General features: G+C 39.4%; 1 protein-coding gene across 3 annotated transcripts in view; it reads right to left on the bottom strand.

Moving 5' to 3' along the window:
- The window catches only part of Sap47 (Synapse-associated protein 47kD), a 102450-nt gene extending 80986 nt beyond the window's left edge, over positions 1–21464 (bottom strand). The window contains exons 1-3 of one of the 3 annotated variants that reach the window (XM_076764199.1): positions 21181–21459; positions 13795–14004; positions 10075–10184 (exon numbers count right to left, since the gene is read on the bottom strand). In XM_076764199.1, the coding sequence (XP_076620314.1) occupies positions 10075–10184; positions 13795–14004; positions 21181–21311 (451 nt within the window). In that variant the 5' untranslated portion in view covers positions 21312–21459. Of the gene's footprint in view, positions 1–10074; positions 10185–13794; positions 14005–21180 lie in introns of all 3 variants that reach the window. The other 2 variants (XM_076764200.1, XM_076764201.1) reach the window with 2 other exon arrangements.
- Positions 21465–24101: the final 2637 nt, after the last annotated feature.

A 24101-nucleotide genomic window follows, 5' to 3' on the forward strand; every position in this document is an offset into this window, starting at 1 on the left:
AAGCTCGAGTTAAGCGGAAGGAGAACCTTTCAGCCGGAAAACTGGGAATACGATACAGGAATTTAGCGATTCTCAAATTTCGAGTGCTCCGTCGCTTTTCCTCCTCGGTAGATAAACCTCGGTGTCGTCGAACCCGCGACCGTCTTCCGGGACGTCGGTCAAAGGGCGCGATTTCGACGAGGACGACTCGGATGGCCCGAGTTTCCAAAGACTCCCGGTTAACGAGGGCGAAATTCTTTTCTCCCTTCCGCGCGCGCTGTGCTGGAATCCACAACGCTTTATGGTTCACCCTCCCCGGTCTCCATCCTTGGGAAATACACTGCTAACCGAAATCTTTTTAACCGCCTAGACCGCTTTATTTCGAGGAGGATATATATAAAGTTCACGCAAGAGTTCATTGCAAATTAGTTTTGCTTCTGTTTCCTTACACCTCTTCGTTTAAATATCCTTCCTTCCTTTTAAATTAATTTTACGATTTTAATTTGAGAAATGTTCTTCCAACAGTCGTCCAACAGCTTCCACAAGTATTCTGTTCCTTTTGTAATAGCGTATAATCTCTGAATAGTGTTCGATATTCAATATCCTTGAAAAGATTTGTATATCCTTGTGTCCAACGTTGGAATACTTGTACTGTACGAAATGGCTGCCCACGAATGTGACAGAAATCTTGGAATATTTGAACGATCGTGAAGTTCTGCTTGCACGAATTCTTGTGTTTCTAACGCGACAATAAAAAGAACAAATCCCATATATTTGTTATGTATGAATGCACGCATCGAGGCAATGAAATCCCAGGGATGGTCTCTCGAACAACGACGAATAACGTGGAAATGCTCGCAACGAGACTTGCCGGCTTCGCGATCCCGTAATTAATTCTAGTGGCAAGCTCAGCCCTTGTTCCTGAACGTCGAACGACTCGTTAGCATCTTCGATCTGACCACTAAACCTAGAGTAATCCCCTTAAGACTATACGTAAAGAGAATCTAGATATTACGTTGTAAATATAGCATCCTGTGATTCATCCGTTCTATGCCATGTCGACGAACACAATAATAATTTCAGTGCCGTTTGCGCTCAGTAAATTTCTAGCTCGAATTAACTTTGCTCGTTCTACGAGGAATATTTAATTCCAACTTCGAGATAAACGATATTTATTTTGCGAAGAGCTATCCGGAAATGCAAATATTTACTTGGAATTTGTATTAAAAAAAGTAACGAGTTGCGTGCTTCTAATTTCCCCGGGAATACCCGTTTGTGGTATATCGGGGAGCTAAAGTACGTATGTTTGTACAGGGTGATTTACGTAGAGTATTTTCGGAGAAATTTTTGGGAATAAATCAGCTCCTCTGTATTATATCGAAGGCTAAAACCTCCATAAATTTTGCTATTTTAATAACGCGTAAATTCTGAAAAATTGAACGAATTTGGCGCAATCATTTGCTCGGATCTAATCGGAACTCGACGTATCTGACGTCGCGAGATATTTGGGAAATTAATCTGTCCCATCGATGATTATGTATTTTTTGTATCAATAGCCTCGCTAAACTATAAATAATATTCCCTGAATACTTGGAAGAAACACGGTATATTTTAAAAATGTTCTCGCGTTAAGGTGTATTATTATTGTAAATAGCTGCGAGCTACGAGTAAAATATCGACAGTTTCGCTCAAGACGTATAAGCTCCGTCGGTTGTTTCGAACCCGTGCTTTATCTATGAAAAGCAGACAACGTAGTAACGCGAAATAATAATCGTAAAGTCGAGAGCAGAAATAATTATCGAATATCTCGAAGTCATCGTACCCGGAACATCGAGTTTCCGGCAGCGAGCAAGGTCAATGCCAGGGGGTCCGGCGCGTCCGACAAAATTCCCGAACAAATTAGAAAGTACATTGGAAATACGTAGAAAAGCGGGTAAAGGTCGAGAAATATCGACAAATGGCGTTGATTAAAACCGAGTCACGATCGGCTCGCCCCCGTCCCGCGGAATAATTAGTGCGTGCAATTAACCGACGAGTGGTCCATTAAATTTGCACGATTTAACGATTGTTTGTCAGGGGCCAACACAATTTTCCCGAGTCGGGATTAACGTCTCTCGGGAAACCTCGTTCAAGAATGCAAGCTCCATTACAGAGGAGGATCGATGGCGGGGTGGTCCTAGAGCTTGGCCTGGTTAAAAACTCATGAAATTCTACCCCGAACCCCGGGTGAAACCTTTCGCGGTTCGAGCAGTGGTGCCGTGAAAACGACGGAATCGCGGGGAACCCGTGGCGCCGCGACGCGGGGGCGTCGACGAGTACGCGGATGGTACGTTTGCCGTTAAAACGCGGAGATGACGAGCGAAAAGTAATCTGATTACGGTCTTGCGCGGCCGCGACGAGGCAAAAGCGCCGGAAAAAAGTTTCAGTGGCATCGGACAACCTAGATTTCCGGCTGAAACGCGCTAGCCGGTGCAACCTTGACCCAGCCAGGGTAGGGGGAGGGCCGCGAACACGAGGCGGAAAAATTCGTTGGATGCGCGCCGCGGCACGGTCATCCCCGGGGCGCGGAATCCGTCACCGCGAATTATTCTCTACGCGGCGGATGCGTACGCTTTAGAAACGAAACGCCTCCGGCAACCGTGGCGTGTGACTGACGTTTGGGATTTGAATTTCATCGGGTGAAATTCCCCTTGTTTTCCAGCCCCCGTATATTTCTTTGACCACAAAAAACACCCAATAGCCTTGACCGTTTCACCGCTGGCCCAGGCGACGAAGACCCTCCCATACTGCTATCGTATCACCCACCGTACACCAAAACTAAATCATCGAAACGAATCGTTTATTTATTTTTAACGAGGGAAACCACTGTGACGACTGAAAAGAAAGGCGATATTCAAGAATTTTTTTACAGAGCTGGGAAACTTTTTCTGATAAATATTTAATGCTTTCGAAAGTACGTTTCTTGGACTAGTTATTGTAAAAATATCAATTATTATAGCCATAGAGAGAGGCCAGTGCTTGAAACTTCTAATCTGAGAATTTATCGTTCGGATTTTAAATTTTAACCCTCTGCACTCGGAGACTTTTCTTTGACCATCTTGTGCTCCCTCGGAGAGTATAGCCGAGTGCAAAGGATTAAATCTGTCGGTATAAGCGGTAGCAAATGTGAAATTTTTGTTAGAGAACGTTAAATCAACAGCATAAACGCGTCCCGGACAGTGTCCTTAATTGAAATTTATATTTTCAGTTAACGAGCAACGGATCAATTCTGTAAAACAGTCGTTTGTCTTTCGTCGGGCGCTTTTATCCAGATAATGGAAGGGAATTATACTACGTACCGAAACTTGGACGTACGGTGGATTAGGATAGATGTATGGGAATGGTAACGCGTGGGAGGGGTATTAACGGGACCCGGGTGCTAGAGGTTGGTACGAACGAGATTACACCTATGGTAAACGGGTGGATATTATTTCCAAGATAAAACAACGCCAACGAGGGATCCATCTTCGTCGAATATTCCGGCGATCGAAAGGACAGCGGATAAACGGAGCTCGAGAGGAGTTCGAGTTGGACAAGAAAAAAGGGAAGCGAATTTCCGGTAAACAGTGGGTTCCATGTGCACATCGCGCGCTCGTTGATTTCCGAGAGTCGCTTGGGTAGTCGTATTGATCGACGAAGATGGGGTCCAACTCCTCGACACCGAAGGACGGCTACTTGCTGACTGGATCTGGTTATGCTCGAGGAAATTCGCGGCGAGCGTTTCAACAAAGCAGACTTCACCCACACGTGGGGCTATCGACCACCCACGCCGCACGACAGATATAGCGATTTATACGGATCGTCGGGGAAAAGCTCTAACAATTGCACTTGAAACTCCACAAAAAAAAAAAAAAAATATCTTCGACAGATGATCCTCCATCATGGTATTTAATTTTTCCCCCGGTATCAATTTTCAGTATTTTGACCCAGTTTCCAGAATCGCCCTCTACGATTGCAAGTTTGTGGTCGCTATATATGAAACCCCACGAATGAAATTTTCAGCGAAGCTTTTATCGCTAACAAATATTCCTTTTTCTCTTGAATGTTTTCTGCGATAAAATATCAAGTTCAAGAGTATGAGAAACCAAAGCTGAATCTTTCAACTGGATTCGTCTTACAATAAATATCGATGCTACAATAATCTCGTAGGAAAAGATTGTCGAAAGTACGCCGGTTGTAGAAGGTTTCGAAATTGAATTTAAAGTAGCAGGCGCGCCGCACCTCGTCGTTCCCAGAATTTCTTTTGCTGGTAAGAATTTCTTTAGCGGCGCCGGGAGTAACTTCTCAATTGTGTCCTGGAGGGGTTTGCACTTTCTTACGTTCCTTTTCCGGGGTGACCGTGGAACGAGAACTGGTTCGCCGCGGGGATGCCCGAACGGGAACGTCGAATTACGCCAGGCGTTACGACGAACAGTATTATGCAACGGCTGTTTCGTTTCCGCGGCCAAGTTTCCTTCTCGAGGCTAATGACGTTAGGGAGATTGCTTCCACTCTATCGCGTCGACCAGTGTCTCCGGCGAGCAGGCAAACAAGAACGTGCTCCGATTGACGTAGCGTACAATATGCATCGCGACTGGGGGCCATATTTGGCCAGAGACTTTGGGACACGGACATACCTTGACAAATATAGAGTTGATCGATATTCTAAACTTCCTTTCAGGTTGGTCAAAAATGCATCGACAATCTCGTACGAACCAGTCGACTGGTTTCATAGAATATTTAATTAATAATTCTTTTGTGAAATCAACCCCTTGGCTAGTAAAACATAGTAGAATGTTTATTGCTAGAAAAATTTTCTCCTTTTGGAAAATAATATACCCTAATATAGTCTTCTTAAACTACATTGCACAAAGTGCACAGGGTGTTCGACCACCCCTGGGAAAAATTTTAATGGGAGGTTCTAGAGGCCAAAATAAGACATTAAAAGTTATAGAGACATTTACGGCCACATAGTATATTTTCGAAAAAGAATTTTTTTCTCGAAAGTACGTAGGATTTCGGGGGTGTGTCTATTCACCAAAAATGATTGTAATTGACCCCTTCAACCAAAAATAATTTTTTTAGGACGATTTGAAACTTTTCAATTTCGCCGACTTTCAGGGGAATCATCATTCATGGTCAGACATTGTATTTTCGGTAAAGAATTTTTTCCTCGTAAGTGCGTAGGATTTCGGGGGTATGTGTAATGACCAAAAACGATTCTAATTGGCCCCCTCAACCGAAAATAATTTTTTTTGAACGATTTGAAATTTTTTTTTCCGTCGAAAAATTTCACACCTCGAATTTTTTTCTAGAAAGTGGGTAGGATTTCGTGGGTATGTATAATGACCAAAAACGATTCTAATTGACCCCCTCAACCGAAAATAATGTTTTTAGAACGATTTGAAATTTTTTAATAACTTTTTAACGAAGCCTCAATCAAGAAATTGGTATTCTTTATTTTCGTCTTATTTTGGCCTCTAGAATCTCCCATTAATTATAATTAAGATATTAATATATCTACTGATTTTTGATCCTATATGATTATTCTTTCACAGACGAAAAAAATCCACACTGTCATCTTAATACATCCCTCATGCTAGTGTTTGAAAGTCTCCTCAGGTCCCTGGACGCTCTGTCGAGACAACGAAGAAGAAAACGTTGCTAGACTCTACGACGAGATCTTTGTCCATTTGGACGACCTGTTTCGTCTCCAGGGTGATGAAACTGCGGACTTCTGCGCGAATGCTTTCCGGTTGCACGTGTCGCGACCAAACCACCGGGAATGCACGAACAACTTTAATATTAATTATCCCGTGACGCTTCAGACAGAATGCATCGTAAGAAATTCATGTTCTAGATGCATTTGGATGCTACTTCGGCGAAACAAATTTAGACGTACCTATTTCCCGTTTCCATTAAAAGTATTTCGTTCGTGGTTGGTCAGTGCCTCGATATTATTACACGTTTCTTTTCTATTCGTCGACATTTTACGGTCAATTGGAAACGGAGGTTCGGTAATTAAATTGAAACCGAGAAATAGAATATTCCAATAAACATAGATAAAATTATAAAACAATTAAAAAACACTAAAAGAAGAAAAGGATTCTTCTTTTCGTTTAAGAATTCTAAGCTCAGAGTTTAAAGAAATGATTTAAGTAACAATTGAACAATGGCATCGAATGCATGTTCAAAGAAATAAATTCAACGTTATGTTTTATGGGCGTTCGGAGAGCTCTTAAGTCCGAAGTAAACAACACCTTGCAAATCAAAGTCGAAGAACAAAGACACAAAGACATATTCCGTAGCAACACAGCAAAAGTAACGTAAGTCACACGATCAATATTGATACAAAGAATGAATTTCATTTGCGAGGAAAATATCCGAGATTCCTCCTCACAGTCGGAAATATAGGCAAACGATAAATCTACGGAAACAACGGATGCATCTGCGAAGATGCATCCCTTTATGTATAAACTCGTCTAGATAATAACGTTACCGGGAACACGTTCGGGTTTTATCGGACCGTCGTTCAAAGAGAGGAAAACGATATAGGTGGCGAAGAGATTCATGTACAAAGCACGTATAATTTCCAAGTTTCGTATCTTCGTCGGGGAAATATGGGAACAGGATTGCACGTAGATAGAGAAACGTCTACGAGATAAAGGGACACGGTCGATAGAAAAGCCGTCCCCCGCTGGAAATTTCTGTACACAAAGCTGCGTAACGTCGTAACAACTTTGTTTACCGTTCGATGGCGGACTGTAAGATCGTCAACAACGATTGACGGCCGCGGGTGAATCGCTGTAATGCGAAATTAATTGCGTAAAATGCGATTCGAATGAAAGGATGGCACGACGCTCGCCGTAGATTGAAATATTACGATTCGATGCATCGCGACTCGCATAAAATATTTTCCGCGATAGCGATCCGTTTCGATCGTTACTTTATGCTCGCGGCCTCGCGTGAAAATCGTTATGAAAATTCTGTACGAAGCTTGTGCGGTATAGAGGGGACAAGTTCGAGTTGGTGAAATTCAAATAGTATTTAAACCTAGATTATATACAATATAAAGTTAGTGATTGACGTATATCAGAATTTATTTATGCCCAAGTTATCGAGTTTCGAATAAAAAAATTCCAATATATATTCTGTTCGATATTTTGCCGTAATTAATGGCACCCTGGACGGACGATATCGTATTCCAAATATATTTTCGATAATCTGGAATATTTTAATATCAACGCGAACGTAGATTTCGAAACAGCTGTCAGCAGTCGCAAAGTAATTAAGAAAACCTTATTATTGTGTAAATATTCGCAACAAAAATTCGATCGGACGGGATTGTATCGTAGAAAGCACGGTCTCGCGAATTTTCATAAAACGCAATACGCGATCGACGATAAACGCGATACGCGTAATTGAACTCCCGTGTAAACGTAATAATATCCGGCCGTCATCGGAGCTTTTTCTCGGTGGTAAGCAACGATAATACTTTTTTACTTTCCGCGAGTGCTCGTACAAATGTTTCGACGATGAAATCTAAACGTGACGGCGAAATACAATGGCTCTTGGCAGTGGCGAGAGACCGGGAGAGAAGAAGACGAGAAGCGTTCCCGCGAAAATATTATCGATGAGACCCGGTATGGTCGCGGAATGCCACGGGTGGGCGTGTTATCTGTACATCCGGAGGGAAAAAATCGCGATGCTATATCCCCCTGAGCGGCGAAATGAATTTCACCGAATATACGAGCGCGAAAGTATAGTTTCATGGTGAGGAAATATGCGGTTCGCGTCGTAAATAGACCAACCCCGAACTTTGAACATTCTCGACTATAAAGGATCGACTGCTCAAGGATCGTGATAAAATTTTCGTTCAATATTTACTCAGAATTATTCTGGATGCTCGAGATACAAATTTTTACTCTTGCAAATTTACAAGTATGATTATCAAAAAATAAATCGTGAAATTAATTCAACACGAGTGGCTCTTTTTACCACAGGTTAATTCAACAGTGAAACGAACAACTCCACGTTACAGTATTTAATAAAATAACTGAAAAATTAAATGTTCACACAGAGATCACATATACCGTTTATTTCACGGAATAAATGTCTCTAAATTGCAGTTCAAAAAGATTGTGCAAACGTATCACCTTGGATTTCTGTGATTCTCTGCTTAAGCGTAACTTAGTTTATTGGTGCAAACATTTAATTCGAGACTCTTTGAATAATTTCTATTCAAAGACCCGATCTCGAGAGACACTCGATGAAAACTCGATTTTAAATTGATCGATTCAATCGTATTATCCATCGATGTTTACGAGTTCCCAGTCGAGTGTAAAAAAATTAAAAACAAAAATGAATAATGTTACTTTCTTTATCGATTAATCTAATAAAAAAGAAACGATATCTTATCGCACGCTCCGATCGTACCAAACGTTTGTCCATAATTATTATCTTCGATTCGAAATGGAATCGAAGCGTCGGAAAATATTATTCTCGGTTAATTTTTTTCTTTAAATTACCCCTGCACTATGTAAAAATATAAAACGAGACTTTGCTGGAATCCTTTACAGGAAGCTCGGAATATTCTCGAGCCTTTGGTGGTCGGTATATACATTTACGACACGCGCTGCAGTTTCATCGCGCGGAATAAAGCGCAACCGCGTCGAAGTAGGAGAAAAAGGAAAAACTGAAACTCCAAATCGAGCCCGAGAGGAAAAATCTACCCGCGAGAGTTAATTTAATAGTTCCGTGCATCGATGCGACCGCGAGATATCAGAGATCGTTAAACCTTATCGATTGCGAGCTGCATCATTAATCAGACAAGTTCATCGTAGTGAGCTGAAAGGCAGACAGAGAGAAAACGATCGAACGAAAGAGAGAAGGGAAGTTGACGTTGAATATTTTACGTCGTTGCGATGGTCACATGATTGCTGTGCATTTTCCCGTCGTGAATATGCACGCTGAAATACGACCATTGGCGAAAATCAAATCCCTATTGTACGGGGAAACGGTTACAGGCCATCGATCGCTGTTGCAGCATGATTTTAAAAACGTCGACGGCTCTGTGGGCTCTTCTCGAACCACCAACGGCACAGAAAATTGATTCTCTTTTACGCGATACAAACTACGCGCTTGTTCTCTAAATGTGAATTTTTTTATCAAAGAAAATACAAAAAAAAAAAAAACGCACTTTACATAAGAGTATGCGACATTTTGGTCGCGTGAATTTTTTACATTTCCGCTCGGAGAAGAGTTTCGTTTGTTCCAGTTTCCAGAATCACCCTGTACATAGAACGGGTGCACGGATACGGTCACGAGCTTTTCTCCGCGCGACCGATTCTCGTTAAGATTGCAAAACGTGACGCGAGACCGTGAAAAATGAATCATTTTCGCGGGATAACCGGGTCTCGTATATACGTCGAAGTCTCTTCACGTTTCGGACTGATCCGCTTATATACGCGGATTCGAATCTCGAGCGACAGAATAACGTAGAAACGAGCAACGCTAGCGTTAATTTAAAGCAAACACGCTGTAGGCGCGTGCCCCGTTAGTTCCCCGATAATCTCGACGCGAACCTCGATAACGATTTTAATAGTCGATCCCAAAGCCGCGAGATAACGTTCTTTCCTTTGCCTCTCAGCGTTCGTTTGTCTCTCAATCGACGAAGGTGGGGAGGGGGCAGGGAAGATTCAACGTTTCGCGTTGATTTTCGTCGCGCAAGAAAAGACGCAAGTATCGCTGGCAACGAGAACCGGCCTTTTAGCGTCCAAGTCTTTTCATCGATACGAATCTGGATCTAATTAAAAGTTTCTTTCGATCTTCATTGAAATGCAAACGTGTAAGGGCGGAGAGAGCCCGTTAAAAATAATTTGCGTTCGAATGCTCGAGTAGCCGCGTTTCATCTTTCGAGATTCAATTCGTTAAACTGATCTTTCAAATAATATTGTTTGGATGCGCTTGCATAATGAAAAGAATGGAACATTTAGGGTTGCTGGGACGTCAAGGGGAACAAAAGTGTCTCGTTACCACCGATACTGGTTTGTTCTTTAAATAATTGTCGAGACTCACCAGCTCCGAACGGTTGCGGCCCATTTTTGTCGTCCATGGGCGATCCCTCTAAGCTTCCTGGTCCACTGTCAGCACCTCCAGTGGCACTGGAAGAAGGCAATGGTGGAGGACTACTTTACTACGCAATTTGTACTGTCCCATGTACACAGAGAATCGCCTACACAAGCAACCTTATAGGTTAACAAAGTATACAATATTTGAAAAGCATCGACAAGCCGTATAAGTAGAATCAGTAAAAAAAAATGTTACCATACGTTTCCGGTTGCTCTTACGATAAGTAAATATCGCAATAAGTGATCAGAGAAACAGGTGCATCGTACGATATGCGAACAAGGAATAAAACGTGTCGCAGTATACCTAAGTAATTCTTAAAAACGTAACTAAACTGAACAACTGCGTTACGATACATATACGCTGGCGTGTACGTGTGTGTGAGTGTTGTAGATGAGATTTGCTAGCGTTTAAACTTCTATTGTGCTCGCTTAACCGAACGTGATCTTTCTATGTGGCTTAGTATGCACTATTAAAGTCATATCATTAACATGCGCTCTTAAACATTAAGATTTTCTCTATTCGTTTCCAAACTAGGTTTACTATGGCTAGAGGTGATTGTGTTCGTATATGATTAGTAGATACGTGCTAGTTTCTGTTTTCCCCTGTATGTACTGTCCTAGGATTCCTGGAAATCGGCCTGGAACGATCGACAGTTGAAAGGACTGAAAGTTTGGCCTGGTTCAGAGTCTAGACTCTGTACCAGACTGCTCGTGGATTCTCAATTTATTATGCTTCGCATGTAATAAAGTGCATAATAAAGAGAGGCACCCGAGAACGAAAAAGTTTTGATTAAGGCATGCGCCGGTATCGATCCGAATTTTATGGAGAATGTATCGCGTTCGACGTTCCCCCGTCTAAAAATATTCGTTCGAATAATTTATCAGGAAATTATCGTCGACGAAATGGAAATTAAAAATGCAATACCGAGTTCTGCGATGCTTCGAGCGGAAAAGACAGACGCTGGACAAGAAACGAGGAACGAAGTTTACATCGAAAGATTAAAATGCCTCGACGTTTCGAGGAAAAGACGCTAATCTATTATTTTTGAGGTCGTCGCGTACGTCCTGGTTCCGTCTTACACGCGACAAAAAAAAAAAAAATTATGCAATTCCTTTCGAGAGAATACCCTTGACAAGCTTCGACGGAAACAATTTCGGAACCGTTCTTGAACCGAGGTAGAAATTTTTCCTTCACGACAGATTGCCGCAAGAAAATATTTGTCTTTTGGTAATATCCTCTTTCCGTGGCATCAACCCGATAGAAAGCATCGCAGTGGCCTGATTCTAGCGTTGACAAATTCCCGGAGAAATGACTTTGAAATAGAATTTCCGCTGTCCCGTGTTTGCCCTTAGAAACTATTTATCTTTTGTTAATAGCAACTGACCTGATTCTACCGGATTACGTTGACCATTATATTATAGACGATTACAACGTTAGAAAATATTCCAACACTCGAACGCTACGAAAAAAATGCTCAACCACAAAAAGAACGGTTACTATACAAGGTGTTCGGCCACCCTGGGAAAAATTTTAATGGGAGATTCTAGAGACTAAAATAAAACGAAAATCATAAATACTAATTTGTTGATGGAGGCTTCGTTAAAAAGTTATTACCGTTTAAAGTTCCATCCGTAATTAATTTTTTTCTCGAAAGTGAGTAGGATTTCAGGGGTATGTTTATTCACCAAAAATGCTTGAAATTGACCCCTGTAACTAAATATAATTTTTTTGGGGGGATTTAAAATTTTTTAATATCGTCTAAAAATTTCACACCTTCTCGAATTTTTTTCTCGAAAGTGAGTAGGATTTCAGGAGTAGATCTATTCACCGAAAATGATTGTAATTGACCCCCACAACCAAAAATAATTTTTCCAGAACGATTTAAAATTTTTTAATTTCATCGAAAAATTTCAGACCTTCTCGAATTTTTTCCTAGAAAGTGGGTAGGATTTCATGGGTAGGTCTATTCACCAAAAATGCTTGAAATTGACCCCTGTAACTAAATATAATTTTTTTGGGGGGATGTAAAATGTTTTAATTTCGTCTAAAAATTTCACACCTTCTCGAATTTTTTCCTAGAAAATGTGTAGGATTTTTAGGGTATGTCTATTCACCGAAAATGATTGTAATTGACCCCCACAACCAAAAATAATTTTTCCAGAACGATTTAAAATTTTTTAATTTTGTCGAAAAATTTCACATCTTCTCGAATTTTTTTCTCGAAAATGGGTAGGATTTTGAAGGTATGTCTATTCACCAAAAATGCTTGTAATTAACCCCTGTAACTAAATATAATTTTTTGGGGGGGATTTAAAATTTTTTAATTTCGTCTAAAAATTTCACACCTTCTCGAATTTTTTCCTCGAAAGTGGGTAGGATTTCATGGGTATGTTTATTCACCAAAAATGCTTGAAATTGACCCCTGTAACTAAATATAATTTTTTTAGGGGGATTTAAAATGTTTTAATTTCGTCTAAAAATTTCACACCTTCTCGAATTTTTTCCTAGAAAATGCGTAGGATTTCGGGGGTTCATCTATTGACCAAAAATGATTGTAATTGACCCCTACAACCGAAAATAATTTTTCCAGAACGATTTGAAATTTTTTTTTTTCGCCGGAAAACTTAGGCACTTGAAATTTGAAATTTTAATTTTTCTGTTTTTTTTAAATTTTCTCGTTCAATTTTTTAATCACTTTTTAATGAAGCCTCAGTCAAGAAATTGATATTCTTGATTTTCGTCTTATTTTGGCCTCCAGAATCTGCTATTAAAATTTTTCCCAGGGGTGGCCGAACGCCCTGCTTAATTAATCGACTTTACGGGTAAGTAATAGAATTTTTACAGGTTTCCAACAACTATTATCGAGACTCAATCCACTCGTTGGAAACATTACATCGTACGAAATGAAATTTACCTGCCTCGTTCGAGGGTGGTAGAATCGAAAACACGTGTTCCCGTGACCCGCAGACAACGCGTCAATTCGAAACAAATAATTCACGCTGAATATTTACATTTCTATCGAGTATCGCAGGACACAGAATTTTTACGAACACCGATACTGCGATTGGAATAAAATAAAGTGGGACGAAGAATGAGTAATATGGGATCAAGCATCTTCGAGCGTATAATCGGTGGAGGGAATACAGTGACTCGAGGCACTCTGGTGCTAGGCGAAACGTTAAACTCTTCCAAGTACCCCTTTCGTTACCAAAAGATTCAAAAGCTAACAAGAAAATATTTAAAACATTTTAAATATTTTTTATAAAATATTTAATCGAAAGATTTTAAATATATCAAAAACTACGGTGGTAGAGAACTCTACGAAACTTTGCATTCAGCGATGGTAATAATACCGTGGCATTTAAAACGCCTAAGCTACGTTTGTATTAATATTCCGTAGAAACGAGCCACGGGTATCGATCTGAACTTTTCGTTGCGCGATGCACGGTTTATTTCCCTGTAAATATCGAAACTTTTCGCTGTCTGTATTAAACTGTGCCAAAGATAAAACTCGTCTCGCTGCTGGCTAGTGCGGAGAATTTGTCGCTAGGACGTTGATTCGCAACTTTAAAGGCGAGAGTTGGAGTCCCTGGTCTTAAGCCACCCATTTTGAAACCTATATTTCGTCCACCGAGCATACGTACGCATCGAAAAGTATTTTTTTACCTGCTAGCGTCGTCGTCTTTGGGTTGCTCGGGTGGAGCTTGAGGATTCGGTGCCACCTGAGCACCATTGTTGGTTCCTGAAGCTCCTGGAGCTTCGCCTTCCGGTCCGTGAGCACCGCGGCTTAATCCAGGTATGCCGCCGCTAAACCAACCCGTCATCTGGGTCTTCACACCAGCCAACATTTCCAACTTACTGTTGCTCTTGGTTGGGCTAGTAAACACAAAAAACACGGTTTCAATCCACGTGGCGGTAATCAATCGACGATCGCAACGACGATAAAATTGCATTTGCAGAAAGAGAAAAAAGCGTTGCACGATTTTATTATAAAAATTGATATACTCGAGGGATACGGTAACTCGAAACCAAACGCGTTGTTTAACGAAAATACTAATATGAAATTTGCAAATCCGTGTGCTTGAAATTTTGTTCAAGTTCTCTCTATGTTCCCACGATATTACGAATATTATACGTAAAGAATAGACGATCCATCGAAGGATACAAATACGTAAAAAATTTGTTCCCAGCTCTGATCAACGATGGATAAAATAAAATGCAAAATTCTAACGAAGATTACGATCGATTACGTAAGAATAAAATATTATTAGGGCCGGTTATCGTCCTAATAGCAATAAACGATATCCGTGCGTTCGTACCCTCGACTATTTGTTCCGTTTCATTGGGCTTTATTGCCATTGCTGAAGTTGGGGGGTAAAATAGGCCATAGGGGAGTTTCTCTATAGTGATCTGATTTCTGCCTATTTCCTATAAATATGTTACGAACAAAAACAGGTCAGTGTAACCCGTGCGGTGTGCCAACGAAACATTGTCGCAACTATAACTCATTTAGGAGTAGCATGGCTTTGTAAATGACGTTACCGAGGCTATAAGCGTGCCCCATTAAACGGGACCCACCCCTCTCCCACCCTTTGACGATGCAAGGGTCGTGAAAAATTCCTCGTTGCGCTTTCGACAACCCCTTTTCGCTCCGTAAACGAAGATAGGACGAGAATTAAGCGAGCGCAGATGTCATGGCAATGCATAACAATGACGCTCCGATAATAGCCGGTATCAGATACGCATCGAACGCAATCATTTCGAATTACTCGACGCGCGAAACACCGTTTGTTAATAACTTGTTCCGAGCTGGTAACAAACGGCTATGAAACTTAATCCCGATGCTCGTAAAACACTCAAAAATAGATAGAATTTCTACGTGTAGTAATTATTGCTCGTAAAAGGGAATAACAATATAGCCAATTATAGCGTGATCAAGCACAGGTTTATTGTAAAACATTAATTACGAGCCTACGGCAGAACATAAATCGCGATACGTTTCTGTACGCGAGTAATCGCGTAGACACATCGATTTTAGCGTAGTGTATTGCCCGAGAGAACTATTTAATTATTTTTGTTGTTATTTTCTGACGAGAGGATTAGATGAATTAGTTACTCGGATGAGAGAGGCTTGATAGATTACTAATTGGGGAAAATGTGGCAATAAATTGCGAACGCAGCAATGGTCGAACAAAAGAATCGTTGCAACGCGAATTATGAAAATTTGAACGTTGAGAAAGCGGAGGAAAAAGTGCTAAAAGGGCAGAGTTTTCATTACCATTATACGAAATTTAACAGTTTCGCGCGAGGACGGCCTGTGGTAGTATCGATTGCGACCTATATAAAAGATTACTACCCCACCCAACCATTCTGGAAATATCGGTTCCAACTGTTTTCGACATCTTTTCGTACGCGACCGTTGCAGGAAACCCTTCGGGAATACCTTATTGTTCGATCACGTAGCCACGCGTTCTACTTATGTTTTTTTCTCGTTTCATTCCAACTAATATCAGATATACTTCATCCACGGAACCAGCTAAACGCAAAATAATTCAGCTCGGATCAGAGCTTATCCTTAGCATGTTACAAGTGGCCAATCTAGACTAATCTCTGCAGTAATTATTTCCAAATGTAAGTCACGGGGCAATACTATATTTAGAAATAGCGAAAAATTATTTACTTTCTATTCGTCTTAATACAGACACGCTCTAAACAAAAAACAACTGGTCCTTCGAGTCAATTATCCACGAGCAAATGTTTCGAGGGTGAAATTTACGTTTCCACGAAACGCGGTGAAATGTTTATCAGGGAGATCCTCTCGTGATGAAATCAACCGAGCAATTGACCCGAAAGATTACTGAATTATGCACGACCTTTGGCGTGCTCGCCTCTGTTTCACCAACGCGTAGGTCTATATCCATCCTTTTTCCCCCTCTGCCCCTGGTTTTCTCTTTTTCCCCGTTCGCCCTTTGTAGCGGATGAGGCGCGCGAATTAAAAGCCACCTACAATAACATATCTGGCTCGAAAGGCAGGCGCCTCTCGTCGGTGTCGCCTCCTCCTCCCCCGCCCGTCCCGTATGAATAAAAATACTCGAATGCGACCGAATAAAGGGAATTAAATTATCGGGGCGAAGCCGCGACTCTTTAAAAACCTCTGGCCTCTCGTGACACACAAAGGGCGTCGCGGCGGGGGCGAAAATAAAAATCGAAACCTCGCGAGAAGAATGGCGAACCGGGGCAAAAGCGACGAGAGTTTTTGTAAATTAATTCGCTACGAATTATTTCGTACGCGTTTCTACGTTTACGTAAAGGTTGCCACGATGTTTAATAGACGACGATAATAACCTCGTTAACCGTTGCGACGATAAATATTGGTTTGTTCGAAAAGTACTTCCGTTTTCTTATCAACAGAGACGTTAATTGTATTTTCAAACAGCCAACTTTATTCTAAACCGTATTTTCATTATACAGGGTGTTCGACCACCTCTGGGAAAAATTTTAATGGGAGATTCTGGAGGCCAAAATAAGACGAAAATCAAGAATACTAATTTGTTGATGGAGGCTTCGTTAAAAAGTTATTAACGTTTAAAGTTCCGTCCGTACTGGATTTTTTTCCTCGAAAATACGCAGGATTTTGGGGGTATGACTATTCACCAAAAATTATTGTAATTGACCCCCGCAAACGAAAATAATTTTTCCAGAATGATTTGAAATTTTTTTTTTCCGTCGAAAAATTTTACACCTTCTCGAATTTTTTTCTAGAAAGTGAGTACGATTTTGAGGGTATGTCTAATGACCAAAAATTATTGTAATTGACCTCCGCAAACGAAAATAATTTTTTCAGAATGATTTGAAACTTTTTTTTTTCCGTCGAAAAATTTCACACCTTCTCAAATTTTTTTCTAGAAAGTGAGTAGGATTTTGAGGGTATGTCTAATGACCAAAAATGATTGTAATTGACCCCCGCAACCGAAAATAATTTTTTTAGAACGATTTGAAATTTTTTAATTTTGTCGAAAAATTTCTCATTTTCTCGAATTTTTTTTTCGAAAATGCGCAAGATTTCGAGGGTATGCCTATTCACCAAAAATGATTGTATTTGACCCCCGCAACCGAAAATAATTTTTTCAGAATGATTGGAAATTTTTAAATTTAATTTGTTAATAACTTTTTAACGAAGCTTCAATCAACAAATTGGTATTCTTGATTTTCGTCTTATTTTGGCCTCTAGAATCTCCCATTAAAATTTTTCCAGGTGGTGGCCGAAATATAATATAATATAATATACTCTGTATATTATAAGAAAATTGTTCCTTTTCACGAAGAGGAAAAACGAGATTACTTTCCGAACAATCCAATAAAATGCTGATGGTCGTGGAACAATCGGAATACTCCGAGAATCGTGTCCTTTTTAATCGTGTATAATTTTTCCCGCACGTTGGAGTAAAAAGTACTCGATCGTTTTTCGATTAATACGAGAGGAAAAAATGCAATATTTTTTATATCGATTGCAATAATCGAGAAAAATATGAAGATGTTTGTTATGGAAAAACGCGTAGGCAACGATGGGGAACGTCAAATTAAATTGAAAATTAAATCGTCTCGAAAATATCGCGTAGCTCGAAACAATTTTAATTTCATCTGTTATAAACGCGCAGCGTTAAATTAAAGCAGTTGAAAATAAAAGTCGAGTGCATCGCATATTCGTATATCGAAATATCGATTGATCTTGACTTTGTTTTGTATCAAACAGAAATGATTAAATAACAATGATATCTAAATAATATGAAATATCGACGAGAGCTCGATAATTAAAAAATATTACGCTTTTCCGAGTATTCGAACATTACTAATGAACACTTAACATTTGAAAGAACACGCAGATGTTTTGTTCAAATATTTGTTTTTAATAGTATCTCGTTTTCGCTGACCTTTATTAAGTACGAAAACGTGTACGCGAAAATGAACACGATCGCGTGCAAATAAATATAATAATTGTCCAAAGATGCCTTGCATAAAGTCCTTTATTAAACATTTACATTTAGATTTAAAGATTTCACAGACCTGAGATTCTTCAATTATGAAGCTAAATGTTAGAGATTTTGCGTCAAAGATGAATTGCCAACAACGTGAAATCAATAAAGGATAGGATATTGCATAATCCTTCGAATCTATAAGAGTTTTCCTAAATAAATTTCAAATGGATGTTAAATGGAAATACATTATTTCACTTCCATCCTGACTCGATATCTGACCAGCAGAAAATATCTTCTTTTATTTTATCTGGTAACGAAAAATGCTGGTCCAAAATATCACTAAACAAACTAGAAATTAATTTTCTCGCGAACGAAGCTTCGTACGAAAAAATGTTATTCGAAATTTTCAATTCCTTTTCGTACGAAAAGTCACTGCTATTTTTTGTTTAGTGCGCTACGATTTCCGCTGCACCCTGTATTGTACAGGGTGTTCAGCCCTAGGAAAAATTTTAATGGGAGATTCTAAAGGCCAAAATAAGACGAAAATCAAGAATACCAATTTGTTGATGGAGGCTTTATTAAAAAGTTATTAACGTTTAAAATTCTGTCCTTACGGAATTTTTTTCTCGAAAATGCGCAGGATTTCGGGGGTATGTCTAATAACCAAAAATGATTGTAATTGACCCCCGCAACCGAAAATAATTTTTCCAGAACAATTTGAAATTTTTTAATTTTGTCGAAAAATTTCACATATTCGCGAATTTTTTTCTAGAAAGTGGATAGGATTTCGGGGGTATGTATAATGACCAAAAACGATTCTAATTGACCCCCGCAACCGAAAATAATTCTTTTAAAACGATTTGAAAAATTTCTTTTTCGCCGAAAAATTTCAGCACCTTCTCGAATTTTTTTCTAGAAAGTGGCTAGTATTTCGGGGGTATGTATAATGACCAAAAACGATTGCAATTGATCCCCGCAACCGAAAATAATTTTTCCAGAACAATTTGAAATTTTTTAATTTTGTCGAAAAATTTCACATATTCGCGAATTTTTTTCTAGAAAGTGGATAGGATTTCGGGGGTATGTATAATGACCAAAAACGATTTTAATTGACCCGTGCAACCGAAAATAATTTTTTTAGAACGATTTGAAATTTTTGAATTTAATTGTTAATAACTTTTTAACGAAGCCTCCATCAACAAATTGGTATTCTTGATTTTCGTCTTATTTTGGCCTTTAGAATCCCCCATTAAATTTTTTCCCAGGGGTGATCGGACACCCTATATAACTTAGAGACAATCTAATCACGAAAGAAAATTCGTGTTTCGTTTGACAAAGCAAATTTTATCACAGAAATTTACAATTTTCGATATAATGGGCAAAAAACGAAAAACGTACAGTTCGAACGAAACAGCAACATCTAAATCTCGTGACAAATTTTACACGTTACTTGAGTTCCTAATTAAGACGACATTATACAAAATGTCGACGGATCTCAGGCATAGAATGCTGTATCCTGCGAATAAGATTATGTTGAACTTTTTGCACCGTATTTTGCATTTCTCGATTTGCAATTCTCGACTTTAATTGGCCATGACTTGTTACGTTTCTAGAATAAATTACATCTTTTACGTGCCACCGTAGATGAAAATCTAGAAGCGTTAAGTTTGATGACCGTGGTGGTCAAGCTCTACTGTTCCACCAATTCAACATTCGAAATGCTCGCTTAATAATTAGCATACATTTCTAAGGTGGTACGATAATGGGCCATCATGGTGAAAGATCATGTAAGGACTCACAAATTCGTTATTGATTATCCCAGTCCATACATTTACACTCCATTTTTGTTGGAAGTGTTCTTCTGATATCGTAAAATGATTTTCATCTACTCAGTAATATGAGTTACGACTGTTGAAAATTGTCGAATCCATCTTACTTCGAATCATGAAGTCGCCCTAACCTATTTGTACTACTAATTTTGTACGCGTCTACTTTGGGTCCATTCTACACGAGGACTGCAGACTTCGTTAATAATGGAAGCAAGAAACGAAGACGAAGCAAACGAAGTCGATAAAATAATATATTCTGCAGTCGAAAGAACGACGACGAAAATATACGTAAATTAAATATGAAAGCAAAGGTTTCGTTTCGACGCAAAAGATGTTAATAGCGACAAAGTCATTTACCGAAGACAAAGGGAAAAGGCGTGCTCGAGAATGATTCACGATGTTTGCAAGAAGATTCTACGTATCGCAATGCTGTTTGGGTCACAGAAACTTATTTTACAAATCTATTATATGTGACGTAACATTCGAAGTATGGCCCCGTACATGTCATATTTCGTGCACAAAGTCAGCCGATAGCGCTTATAACCTGGTTCACATCCTGCATCTTTGAAACGGAAAATACGAACTATTTCACAGGAACGTTGAAAGTCCACGAGAGCGACTAATACAATATTTAAACCGTTATTACCTTTAATAATCAAACACAGAAAACGGAAATGCAGATAGCGAATGCACGTAATATTTGACACAATATATATCATGGATCCTAGGAAATTGGTCTTTACTTTAATCATTATTTTTCCAGTCTCTATCAGTCGTTAATAATCGCGAAACGCCACAGAAGTTTAAGTGCAGAACTGCATAGAGTCCGTGTTAACCTCATTCCGATTCATGGAACGTTGTAACATCGCACGAGTAGTACTTTACGTAAGTAGCGGGACAGTTGTTATCGATCTAATCTCAAAAATGCACCCACGATTGTTCCGAAAGTTTCAACGCGTCCCACGAATGCGCAAGAGGATCGTAAAAGTCGTCTGTCGATTGACCATGAACCGAGACTCCGGTTAAAAACACCCGGTCCCGTTTGACAGGCGAGAAACATCACCATTGAAACGCAATACGTACGTTCTCTAGTTACGCACGGAACAATAAGAGCTAGCATTACCTGACCACGAATAAAATTATCTCTATACGCAAAATGTTAGAATACTGCACGTAAAACTTGTGACAAACGAGTTACAATGTTCAATATTTAAACGACAATGTAAGGTTAAGCTTGTGGTACTCACCTATCTTTTTTTTTTACGTCTACTTCTCCCTCGGCGACTGAAGATGCAACTTTTTTATCGGGTATTTCTGTATCATCCTCGGGCTTCTTGGCCATCCACGTTGCCAGTTGTACAGTTAAATCCGAGAACATTTTCAATTACGATGCGCCAAATATTTCACAGTGAAATGTGTGAGATAAAGTATGTCGCTCCTCTTCTTCCGACCTCCTACGGTAGCAAACACGTTACTGAGACCCTTGCGGGATCGGAATGACGATAGAACTCACAGAACTCGTCCGTTTTAATAATCGCGCAACCACGAACTACACGGATACTACGTCTAATGGCGCGTCTTAGGCTGCGCTGTAGCAACGCTTCCAGTACTAGCCACCAGATGTCGATCAACAGTAGTAACTCGTACATTCCCTATAACGTTAATTTTTCCAAATGTCCCTGCAACGAAAACAGGCTTTACGTTATGTAAGAAGGAAATTCTGTAAATAAAATCATGCAATTTACGACAGGATCTCATCGAACCACTATATTTCCAAACAAAGGTGTATTATAGAGATGTTCAATACATAGTATTTAGCTTGATACCTTCCAAAAGAATCTGAGCATACTTTAGTAAAGATTAATTTTAATGATTAAGTTTTGTTACGCTATCGCGTAAATTTAGGCTTGGCACATACAGCGCCGCGACGGGAATTAATAACTCCATTAAAATTCAGAGCGAGATTCAAACGAACCAGCGTCTTATAATGTACATCGCTATTGTGTAAGATTCAACATGGACAATCAATCAGAGAAAGTCAAGGGTCAAGAGAGAAAAGAAAACATTCCTTAAAAATACTTGGTTTATTTTCTAAATGCTCCACGGGCACCAACCCACCTGCTTATCCCCCTAAACCGCAGATCGGGACGCAATACTAATATTTCATATTCAATAGTTGAATAAATGTGGCGAATACTTTATTCGGCTTCGGTATTCGATACATGTTAATGTATCACGAATATATGGGCCAGGAATAAATTTTTTCTGAATCAGACAAATGCATATTTAGTCATCTATATATGATATTAGTATGATATTTATACTTTGAATTTTATAAAATATATTTCTTATATAATAGTGGCATTCTATAAAAAATTGTAACACTAGCGTGGTATTAGCTAATATCATACGTATACGCGACCCAAAACAATGATGTATTTGTCATTCGTCAGTGAAACTATAAATATTCTTTACGAATCAGATGCCGAAAACGGATACCGAATACAAAGTATAATGTATGCGGTGTTCGACGATGCGTCAAATCCAAGTTACAGGGATATTTGTTATTCGACAATATACATGAACACAAAATATAAGTGATTAGGTAGATAATTAAAGAATACTCGTGTGCAGATTCAGATTCCAAATAAAAGTATTTCGTGGTTGCATAGCTAAGAAATACAACGTACAAATGCTTTTAAGTGTTCGATTATAAACAGACGATAAATTAGCAATGTATCCAACGTTAAAATAGTTTTTGAAATACATTTTATTTGTTCTTGACCAAACCTGTGGTAGTAAACAGGTCCATTAGTTTGACAATAGAGCTGGTGAATACACCCCTGGGTGCACGATTGCGCGCGTGCCTAATCTTCGCCGCTGTCACATTCTGTCAATCCCCGGACATAGATGCCAGATTCAGCACCCGGTGCGATACTCACACATGGCAGATCACGCGTACGTGAGCTCGTGGAGTTTCGGAAAGTCGACAAAGGCAAACTGACACATGCCCTCTTTCTCGATTATTCCGAAGTTGCCCGAAGTAATTTCGGACCGCCTCGTGGGAGTCGAGAGAGAAAGGCTCACATTTGCCTTCTCGCTCTTAACAACTGAAATCCGACTTCCCGTCTACGGCATTCGATTTGTAATCTCGAGCCGAGATCCTCGACTCCCAAGGCATTTTTACTTTCCGACCTATGTAGGCGCACATAAGCAAAGTACCCATAATGGAAAAAAAATTTTGTAAAATTTATTTTACGGAAATACACGTTTTAAGACCCCCTGATCATATTTTAATTATTGAAAAAAAAGAAATTTTTTTTTATTATTCCTATGTATGAGCGTACACATGTATATTATTAATACGATTGAGTATAAATGGTTGAATGAATTTACATGGAACTTTACATTTAAGTCTTATGTTCTCACTTCAAAGTCCGGTTAGACTTTGACTGTAATCAGCCCATGGATAATAATGAATATACCTCTTGTTTTATAGTTGTTCCGATACATAGGCGTAATTTATAAAAGATCTTTTAAATGTTTCATATAAATCTTGGGAAGAATTCAATTTTATGTAAAAAAAATTAAATAAACTTTTTCTCTATCTTCTCTAGAAAAGAAAAACTTAAATGAAATCTTCGTATGATGAAAAATCGTATTATTAATATACATATGTACACTCATACATGGGACTAATAAAAAAAATTTCTTCTTTTTCAATAATTAAAATATGATCAGGGGGTCTTAAAACGTGTATTTCCGTAAAATAAATTTTACAAAATTTTTTTTCCATTATGGGTACTTTGCTTATGTGCGCCTACATAGGTCGGAAAGTAAAAATGCCTGGGCAGTCGAGAATCACAGCTCGAGATTCCAAATCGTACGCCGTAGACGGGAGGTCGGATTTCAGTTGTTAAGAGCGAGAAGGCAAATGTGAGCCTTTCTCTCTCGACTCTCACGAGGCGGTCCGAAATTACTTCGGGCAACTTCGGAATAATCGAGAAAGAGGGCATGCGTCAGTTTGCCTTTGTCGATTTTCCGGAACTACACGAGCTCACGTACGCGTGATCTGGCATAGTGTGAGAAAGCACCTTCGGTGCTTTTCTGGCATCTCTGTCCCCGGTCGTCAGCCAGAGCTCATCAGCCATGCTGTCTCTAACTGTAA

Source organism: Colletes latitarsis, chromosome 4, assembly GCF_051014445.1.
Source record: "Colletes latitarsis isolate SP2378_abdomen chromosome 4, iyColLati1, whole genome shotgun sequence".
Lineage (NCBI taxonomy): Eukaryota > Metazoa > Arthropoda > Insecta > Hymenoptera > Colletidae > Colletes > Colletes latitarsis.